Below are 10,586 nucleotides of genomic sequence, written 5' to 3'. Positions count from 1 at the left end.
TGCAGACCTCTGGGATGCAGAGGGATCCGGTAGTTCTTGTGCCTGAATCACAAAAGATTAGTAATTAGGAGAGCTAATAGAGTGGTATCATTTATGAGGGAAACTGAATACAAGAGAAGAGAGATTATTCTTCAGTCATACACATCGGTGGTTAGACTACATCTGGAGTACTGTGCATAAATCATCCCAATTGAGGGATATAGGTTCACCAGAAGCAGTTCACACAAGGTTTACCAGACTAATATCAGGCTTGGGTAGTTGCCTTATGGGGAAAGGGACAGGGAAGGTGAAATAACTCCAGAGGCTGGTATCCAATCACCAAGTCACTCTTTATCTACACATGGAGAGTCCTTGACACTGATCCAGCTTTCTCACAGCCAACTCTGAGGGACCAGAACCTCTGACTCCTATTTATACCTGTCAGCCAGGGTTCCCTGATTGGACCAGATTAACAGCTCCAATTAGGGAAGTCATTGTCTATGAGGCCCACCTGGCTGACCTTGGGTTTGTATCCACTGGAGGTTAGAAGAGTATGAGGTGACTTGAAACAAAAAAAAGTCTCAAAGTCTTGACTAGGGTAGTTATGGAAAAGATGATTCTCTTGTGGGGCATATCTAAAGTATGGGTCAGTGTTTAAAAGCAGAGTGGTACTCATTTAACACTTATAAGACAAATTTATTTCTCTGAGGGCTGTGAGATTTTGGAACACTTCCTGAAAAGGTGGTGGAAACAAAGTCCTTGAATAATTTTAAGGCAGGAGTAGATAGATCCTTGTTAAGCAAGAGGGTGAAAGGTTAATGGGGCAGATGAAATGTGGATTTGAGGTTATGATTAGATTAGCCATGATCCTATCAACTATCAGAGTATTTTGGATAATCGACAACTCCTGCTCATATTTTCGTATGTTCTTGATATTATTTGACCCTTCAGGTGCTAACTATCTTCTACAATATTGCTTCCCTGTTTTAGCTCCTATTTGGCAATATCTGCGTTGTCAAAATTCTCCTCGTAATTTCAATCCACGTAAATACTAGATGCTACATAAATACAAGTTTTCCTGTGAGCAAGCTCACAGAACGAGAGCTAGTTTTTAATTAATATTTAATCTGTGCAACATTGGTTCTCATTCGTAATGTGCTAGCAAGTGGTTTTCTTCGGATGCCCCATCTGTGTTAGTGGTGAAATGAACATTTTTGTAAAAATCACATCCTTTAGCAGGGGGAGACCCCTGTCAACATGCAGACCTTTCCAGCCTCACCCTTCCCTTTTCAAGACAAAGGCAAATCCCACTGCCAGACACCAAGCCTTTTTTTGTAGGGAACAAGCCTACACTGAGCAATTTAGAAATTTGCAATTAGAACAATCAAAGTTGAAATAGCCAGTCAGTAAGATTTTCACATAATTTATTTTCCATAGTAGTATCCTTTATAAAAACCAACAACTTAAACATTGAGAGTGGTGTACGACACATTCAGTGCTTCTAAACAGTGAACCCTTCACAGGAGAACAAAATAAAAGGACTGCTGCTGAGTCTTTTCCTGACTGGGAAGCGATGCTTCCTGTGCAAGAAAATGAAGGGAGGTGTTCATTTTTAAGGGGAAGGGGCAAATTTATACACTTCCTTTTTAAATTGCATTAAATTGCAGAGCAGATGCCACAGAGACCTGTGAAAGCCACCTCCACACAAAGGAGGCTGAAGTGCTGTGAGGTTTGTCTCCCAATCATATTTGCAACCCACAGTGCATTTTCACGAAAGACTTTTTCGAATAAAGGATGCTGCCACTTACACAATGTATTAAGCAGCTGCTGTACTTAAGTTAGTGTTAGCAAATCCAGTTCAACTTCCTCCCGTGTTTTTTTTTCCCAAGGACACAATATTTCTTTAATGTTTGCATTTCTTTGCCTTAGTGCGCAGCTCCAGAAAATGACTTGCGGACTTTGTGAAAACTGTACTTATTCTTGTCTGCCTATATTTTTTTGCCAGGGTGCTGTGGGTCAGTAAACCCAGACCACAGCAGTGTTCTTGCAAAGCAGGAGAAGACTATGGTTATCTTCAGCTGGGTTTATATATTTTACAAGTAGATACTTGGAGACCTTGCAGGTTGCCATACTGAAGTGTGTGCTGCCGGTATTGTTCGAGAGATAAAATAAAATGAACGGTGTTGCTTCTAACGTATAAAGTCAACAATAACAGAATGGATTTTAATTTTAATGGGCCGTGGCGGTTGAGGAGGTGGCAGGAAGGAAGAGAACTTGGTGTCAAATGCATAACTAAATCATAATCCTCTTATTTTTCAAAACAATCTTGTTCCTCACAACACCCTAAGAATGTTTCCTTCAGGATGCTCCCAATATGACTACTTTAGAGTTGGCAGAACAGGGATCTATTAAATGAAAGTTTCCTTGGTAGCAACTTGCAGTTATGGTTAAACTCATTTTCAGAGCAGATATGCAGAAAAATAGGATTATGCCAATTCATGCCAGTGTGAAGATGGCACAATCCCAATGGGTTCTGGGTAATGAGAATATGGTATAAGCCTTGGGTGTACAGGCCAATAAGGTTTCGAGGACGGAGGTTCTAGAATAACCAGAGCTCAACCTTCTTGCTTTCTGATGACTGAGTCTGCTGTGCTTTGTCATTGAGGGATTTTTCAGGAAACAAAGTTGAGTTTTTTGTTGGCTGATCAACACCAATCACCTTGGTTAGTAACTCTCAGGATGAACTGTAGGCATCAGTAATTCTTGGGAAGGAACAGGGAGTGGGAATAAGTTGGGAATGAGGATGTTATGGTCATCTGGATGGCAGAATCCATTGGTGGTTGGGTAGGAGGTAGCTGATGGGCCTCCTCCTGTTTTCGTATGTCTTGTGTGTACATGCATGGGGCACTTTGTGAATCACCAAGTGTCCAACCCTCTACGCCTTTGAGCAGACCTTCACAGATTGTTCAGAGTGGATTCTGATCCCTCTCAAGATTATAGTTAGTCTTAACTGGAGTAACTGCTACAGGGAGCTCACCGTGAAATCCATCCAATTATCAATGGCACAGATATAAATGTATCCCAGTGCCTAAGGCATTGTTAGGTGCTAACAGTACCTTGTTATTGTTATCCCATTCTTGGATAAAATCATCTGTTGTCTGTATAAAGGGACACACATTGATGGATTGTGCACACTGTAGCCAATTTTACCCAAATCCTGACTACACCATCCAGGTTCAAAGTTCAAATTGTCAGTAAATCTCCATGTGAAGAGTTCTTAACACTGTGCCAGAATACATCATTTTGGATTTATTTTTGTCATCTTCATTCCCAGGTTGTTTCTTTATGTTTGTTTTCCTTTATTCATTCATGGAATGAGGGGTGTCACTGGTTAGGCAACATTTATTGCCCATCCCTAATTGCCCAGAGGGTAGTTCAGTGTCAACCACAATGCTGTGGGTCTGGAGTCAAATGTAGGCGAGACCAGGTAAGGATGGCAGTTTCCCTCCTTAGAGGACATTAGTGAACCTGATGCGGTTTTTCCCGACAATCAACACTGGATTCACAATCATCATTAGATTCTTAATTCCAGACAGTTACTGCATTTAAATTACACCATCTGCCATGGCAGGATTTGAACACGGGTCCCCAGAACATTATCTGGGTCTCTGGATTAACAATCCAGTGATAATACCACTAGGCCATTGCCTCCCGTTTGTGATTGTTATTTATGGAGTCAGTCTCCTTCAGCCTCCTCTTGATCATTAAGCTGGTTGGTCCCTCATACACTTGCATCTTCACCATCTGAGACACAGACCTCTGTACGATATTCCTGAAGTTATCTATTGACAATCCTACACCGTTCCTTTACTCTGTGAGTGGGGAAAAGGGTGATCTATGATATATTGCAACTAATTTTCTTTATGAATCCACAGTGATGGATTAGAAAATTTAAACAGTGAGCCGAAAACTTTAAGACTTGCTGTCTTGTAAAAAGTGACATTTCAAATTCCGAAATAGTTTTCTTACAAAGTTTAATTAGTTGTTTTAAAAAGTTGAGATTGGATTGAGTTGGAACAGCATCAACATGCACACACTGCAGTAAGACAGGGCAATGCTGGCTCCTGCAGCCTTAGGGACCTTCCATTCCACTGGGCTACAGACTGGAATGTGAAACAATGACTGCATTGTGTCCTTCATTCAAGTGCATGAGTATCTAAAGTGGAGCCTGTTCCCTGCACAAAAGAAACAGTTCTTCAGTCCTATAGAGCAGCGAAAATGTGAGTTATAAAGCACAACACAAAACAATCTGCACACTTCTTTAGCACAGAAGACAAGGGCAGCTTCAATCCTGTGCATCACATTGTGGTCATTCTGTAAGCCAGTGTAAAACCATCAGTAAACATTCTGTGCTGGATAAAGATCCCTTTTGCCTCATAGGATGGTCTCAAGACCAAGCCTGTCTAAACTCTGCCAATTTGTCCCCTTCCCTTGCCCCCACCAAATGTCCCCTCCCCACATTCCAACATCACCCAGTCCGTAAAACAGTAAAATTATGGTGCAACATATAGTTCCTTCAATTCTGTTTATACCCGTAACTAACTCTCTCTCTCTCTCTCACAGAAGCAGCAAGTTATCACAAAACAAAGAATGAATTGACAGTAGCAGGAATTTCTCACAGGCTGCCATTGTCCTATTTATTTTCTACCGGTATCCATGGAAATAGCAGCCAGGGATTTCCCATGATGCTTTTCTTCAGTTTAGGGTCCTGCCCCATGGCAAAAGTCAATCTCCTGCCTTCTCTTTGTCTTCCATTTATTATACAAGTCAAAGCACAAAGTCTGCTGTAAAAGGCGTTTAACATACGTATCCCAACCAGCAGGACCAAAGCCCCATCAATTGGCCTTTCTCTCTTTCTCTCTGTACAGTCATGACCAGAGGCTGAATCAAGACCAAAATTTACAAATTTTAAAGCAACATTGACCGTGTCAAGTCTCTTTTTTTTAATCCATCCAACTGGAGCTAAAATCTGTCGCAGTGCAAATGGTTTGAAGTGTCTAATATGTACAATGTGGTTCCTTCATGCCCTGTTCAACAGAGTTGCCCTGCCAAGAAAAAGAGAAAGGGAAAATGAATATGTCAAAACTTAAGGAGTTAATCATTTAACATGACCCTGGAGTACTGGTCTACTTCTAGCAGTGACCGCAAACTCAACCTCTAAGGTTTAAGCCCCCTCTCCAGGATTCAGTGCATAAATTCAACTGAGGTCATGTTTTCCTGTTCAGGTCAGTCTTTAAATATGGCCTGGCACTGTTCAAATTAGCACAGGAATTTTTTAGAAATTAGGATCCCTACTGTGTGGAAGCAGGCCATTCAGCCCATCACCAACCCTTCAAAGAGCAACCCATGCCCTATCCACGTAACCACCCACCCAACCGATACCTTCCTGGACTATCGGCAGTTTCCCATGGCTAATCTACCTAACCCGCATATCTCTAGAATGTGGGAGGAAACCAGAGCGCCCCCACGCAGACACAGGGAGAATGTGCAAACTGCACACAAACAGGCACCCGAGGGTGGAATGCTACTGAGCCATCATGCTGCCTCAGATTATACATTAATGTTTATTCTCATAGTTTAAAGTTTGAAACTGAGTGATCGGCTTAAAAATGTATATTCTCTAAATACCCTTGATGATGATGAGTTTGTCTTTTAACTACCAGTGATATTCAGATTATAAGATGAGGAAAAATCTGCAAACTGTACATATTCAGAATAAATGAAGAAACTCAGCAGGCCTAGCCTGATCAGTGGAGAGGAAACAGTTAAACTTTTGAGTTCTTTCTTCAAAAGGGTCATTGGACTCCAAATGTTAACTTTAGTATTTCTTCACTTATGGTGCCAGACCTGCCGAATTTCTTCAACAATTTTGTTTTTGTTTGTCTCTGGCATCTGAAGTTCTTTGTTGTCTGCAATTTGGATCTAATCCATATTAAATTGTGTATATAACCTGGTTCTCATGGTTTTGGAACTAAACAATGTTGTAATAAATCCAATGACTAACGTTGCTGTGTAAAATGTTGAGCTGAACACGATAGCTATGGGAGTGAAGGAATGTAGTCTGTCAGGGGCCAGTAAATTTAATCCCTGTTTGGTGCAGTAGAGATGTTCCTGAAGGAGAGGGGTTGGGTGGCTTCCAGTGAATTCTCTTGCTGTTCAACTTGTCATTCATAACTTCCTGCACAGTCACTGCAGTTTGCAAGGAGTTGTAGTATTTTTTCCAGGGTGTATTGAGACTTTCAGTGGCTGTACCATTCATTCTATTTCCCCTGCTCACCTCCTTTAGCAACATCCTCAATACGTGACACTAATAGTGAGTTACTTTGGAGTGCAGCAACTGTTATATTAAGCAATGTCGTGGTTATTTTACAGGAAGGTCCTGATACAACAGAACTGGATGACCAGTTAAGCAATTCTTCCAAAGGAATGATGCAAAGAGGCAACAGAGACTGCAGAATATCCCAAAGAGTTTTTTTAAAAATACATAATGTTGTACTTTAGGAGGTGTAGACACTGCTGCAGTGGAGGAAATGTGACAGCCACATTTTGCACAGCAAACTCCCACTGACAGCAATGTGGTAATGTTCAAGTCATCTGTTCATTTTCAAGGTACCAATTGAGGATTAAATATTGGCCAAGGAAAACTCTTCGAAGTATGTGCCATCAGATTTTCTACATCCATCTGGAAAGAGCAGGTAGGGCTTTGGTTTACTGTCTCCACCTAAAGACTGGCTTTCATTCTTTAGTCACCAATGTATGTTTGTTTAAGTCCTGAAGGGGGATGTGAATGTACACCCTTCTACTTCAGAGGCAAGGCTAGTACCAAAGATGACACAGCCAAAATGGATCTACACGAGACGGTTTATGTTTAGAGCGCTAGTCTTTAAAACCCACCCAAAAAAAGGAACCATTTGACAGAAATTGACGTGTAATACAAGGAAAAAATTACAAGCATGCACAAGGTCTTATCTGAAGCCAAACAGGCAAGAATCAACTAGAATTATGTGGAAATTTGTGCCTCTCATCCTCATCGGCATGGGGGAAAGACTGTTCAGCCCATGTGAATGCATCCAGGCAGAAACAGAGGTGGCCACTTGTCTAATAATGCAAGTTAAGTGAAACAGAGAGTGTGGTAAATCTTTTCAGCGTTTTTCCTTCTCTAATCTTCCTTGGAAGAGGGTCAGAACCCTGGATTACTGAGGAAATGCACTCTCAATATCCAATTTGGACAAAACCTCCATTTGAGAAGCAGTCCGGCTGTTGTTCAAACCTTTACCTGTGCCAATTTATTCTTACAATCAAAAAGAGAGTCACCTTGCTGATGTTTTGTCAAACTAAATTAATGTATTAAATTGCACTGAATCCTGGAATGGGGCTTAAACCCTTACTGTTCTCTCCCAGGAGTGCAATTGCTACCACTGAGCTCAGAGAACATTCGCGTATTCTTAGATCTTAAAATATGGACCCATTTGCACACAATTTGATGCCAATTTAGCCACAGTGTGCTCAAAAGGATAGGAAACAGAAGTGAGGGGACTGGTACCTGAGTGACTTCCAACTGTCCTTCTCCATGTGATTTTCTGGCCCCTCACTCTCGAATGAAGCTAAGTAAAGTGCTGGAAGAGAGAGAAAATTTTAGAGGTAAACCTTTTACACCACATCACTCCAAATCTGAGACAGATGCGTGCTACCATACAACTTCTTGGTTTGATAAGTCTGCTGCTTATTATTGCTGGGAATGGACAACCAGTGGTGAATTTTAACCCAACTCATTGGACAGCAGATGCCTAGGAAAGGGCACTCCAATGGATATATTTCTTGAATACAGCACAGTATAAGACCAGAGTTCCAGCCCGTTCAGTTTTCAAGAGTCATACCAGGCTCAAAACATTCACTCTGTCTCTCTCCCTCCGCTGACCTGCTGAGTTTCTCTAGCATTCTCAGTGTTTTATTACAGTTTCATCATAGACAGGATGGGCTTAAATCACTCTCATTGTGCCAGCATCAAGAATGTTCAGGCGAGCTAGATCCATAATGATTTCAATTACAGTCTCTCTTGAATGTATCTCAATCCACCTTGCTTAAGGCAGATGAGGAGAAGTTTCTTCACTCGATGAAACTGGAATTCTCTACTGCACTGGGCTGTGGATGCTTAATTGTCAGGTATATTGATGTCAAAGATCAACAACAGATCAATCGCTGCCAGTTAGCAGGCCCTTTCTGGCTCTGCTGCAGACTCACAGGTTGCACTGCACGACAGTATTAAGCAGGAAGACATGCAGGAAAGGTGATAAGAAGTGTATACACCACGGTGGTTAGAACTTCCAAGTGGAATGTCTGTGTTAAAGCCTCTCCTGAACAGAAACTTTGTGGTAGATTTTGTTTTTAACTTCATCATCACACCTGTCTCCTTCCCCATGTCCATGTTCTTGCTCCCGCTCCCTGTTTGCGCGCGCACACCCTCTGCAGCTTGCTCTCTCGCTATCTTTACCCACTTCATCCTTTCCACACCTCTTCCTCAAAGCCCCCTGCCCTCCTTCCAGTCACATGCTCTCTCTCATCCTTTCAGTCTCTGCTCTTCCCTCATGCTGTCTCTACCTCATCTGCCCCTCCCATAGCACTGGGATTCTCTCACGTCAGCAAGAGCTGGGAGAAACCAACCTGCACTGAACCTGACAGGTCCGAAGAGGTCAAACTGGGACTCAAAATATTAACCTGGTTTCCCTCTCCACTGACACTCCAGGACACAGATCTCTAGTATCTTGCTTTTAATGTAGAAGTTGATGCTCACTTTTACTCAAAGCACTGTCTTTTGTTGCTGTGGTCGATTTAAAGGGGGCATCTAACTCAAAAGTAGCACTGCTGGTATCAAGTCACAATCTAGGTAGGTCAACAACGACTTCTCATGTCCCTCACTAAACAGATACCTGAAGCACCAAAATTACTAGTGTGATGGAGGTGGACCATGTCACGCTATGATGTTGCATGAGTCTCCCAAGCCCAGCTTGTTGACATGAGGCATCTACCTTCTTCCGTGTAAACAGGAGCTGTCAGGAGATAGTTTTTGATCTTCTTGTCCTTCTCAAAGGGACACTCGACCTGTTTCCACATCATAAATTCATTGATCTGCTTGGCAATTTCCCAGAATTTCTGCAGAGAGAGAGAGAGAGAGAGGGAAAAATATTATAATACCAGGTGGCGTTATTCGTCTTGTTACAGAACCGTGAAATGGCTACCTACTACAAATCTGTTTAGTGTGAGATGTTGCTGCTAGCCTCCTTACCTTGAAGTTAATTTGCCCATTAGCCAGCCTGTTTGCATGAATCTTGTTCAGAAAGTAGATATCTTTAATGAAGAGATTGAATACTGGAATGACAATCTACAAAAAGAAACAATTTATCCCCTTGAGTTACTGAATCAGAAATAGCTCTTTTAATTAAAGGAAATTTGAAAAACCAAATGGTAATACTTTATCCGGTCTTATCTCATTCACACAGTGCCTTATCATGTCTCTCAATCATCACACACAATAACAATGGTTTGAAGTGTATTCATTCATTATTATGTTCGCAAACGCAGACGACACGCCGCATACAGAAAGCTCCCGCGGAAATGAATGAGGCATGCAGTCAGATAATCTGTTCTTTCTTGTGCATGGGCTTGATGAAAGGAGGAACACAAGCTGGCTGTGGATAATATTCCTGCGTTCTTTCAATAACTATTGCGTGATAAACTAACTAGGGTGAGGCTGTTTCGTAAAGAACCCAGAAAGATTGGAAGCTGAGGGGTAGGGGTGAGGGCCAAGCTGTTCCTTTCAGCACAAAGACGATGTGACGCATATTTATCGTTTTCACCCATAGCTACAGGGGTGGAGGACGTGAATATTTTGGAAGCTGCTTGGTGCCTGTGAAGGTGCTGGAGGCATGGATTGTGAATATTTTGGAAAGGAAATTTCATGGCCTCTTCGGAGAAACAAACATGCAGGGCAGAGCCTGGGGAAAAGAAAACCAACTGACAGGCCTCTCCTCATGTTGCCATGGGCTTCCTCCAGATTCCTCCCACAATCCAGAGATGTGCAGGTTAGGGTGGGTTGGCCATGGGAAATTGCCCAGTGTCCAGGGATGTGTAAGCCAGGTGGGTTACAGGATGGGGTGTCTGGGTGGGATGCTCTTTGAAGGATCAGTACAGACTTGATGGGCTGAATGACCTGCTTCCACAGTGTAGGGATTCTACGGTGATTCTTTGATTGCACTGTGGAGAGCAGGCATAGGCTTGATGGGCTAAATGGCTACAATGTCTCCATGCACTGAGGAATGGTTAGGAATGTATATGTAAGAAAAGGATAGTCAGTTATCCCGACAGGGCCAACAGAATTAATGCGGATGATACTTGAGCACTGCATAAACACAAACATAACCATTTAGACCAAATGGCCTTTCTCAACTGATGCATTTCCACTTACATAGAGTGTCATGGGTTCTATAAACCTCTACTGATACCCACAGAAGAGACAAGATTGAACCCTGGCTGGCCGTTCTTCCCTGACA

General features: G+C 42.2%; 1 protein-coding gene across 6 annotated transcripts in view; it reads right to left on the bottom strand.

Moving 5' to 3' along the window:
* Positions 1-1,386: 1,386 nt before the first annotated feature.
* Positions 1,387-10,586, bottom strand: part of LOC125467564 (ras-GEF domain-containing family member 1A-like) — a 210,323-nt gene continuing 201,123 nt past the window's right edge. For all 6 annotated transcript variants that reach the window (XM_059640273.1, XM_059640274.1, XM_048563592.2 and 3 more), the window contains 4 exons: positions 9,323-9,418; positions 9,066-9,189; positions 7,583-7,655; positions 1,387-5,084 (listed from right to left, as the gene is read on the bottom strand). In XM_059640273.1, coding sequence (XP_059496256.1) covers positions 5,060-5,084; positions 7,583-7,655; positions 9,066-9,189; positions 9,323-9,418 — 318 coding nt within the window. In that variant the 3' untranslated portion in view covers positions 1,387-5,059. The remainder of the gene's footprint in view (positions 5,085-7,582; positions 7,656-9,065; positions 9,190-9,322; positions 9,419-10,586) is intronic.

Source organism: Stegostoma tigrinum, chromosome 37 (genome assembly GCF_030684315.1).
Source record: "Stegostoma tigrinum isolate sSteTig4 chromosome 37, sSteTig4.hap1, whole genome shotgun sequence".
Classification (NCBI taxonomy): domain Eukaryota; kingdom Metazoa; phylum Chordata; class Chondrichthyes; order Orectolobiformes; family Stegostomatidae; genus Stegostoma; species Stegostoma tigrinum.
Note: the sequence above shows the minus strand (reverse complement) of the source record. Positions and strands in the feature narration are given on the sequence as shown.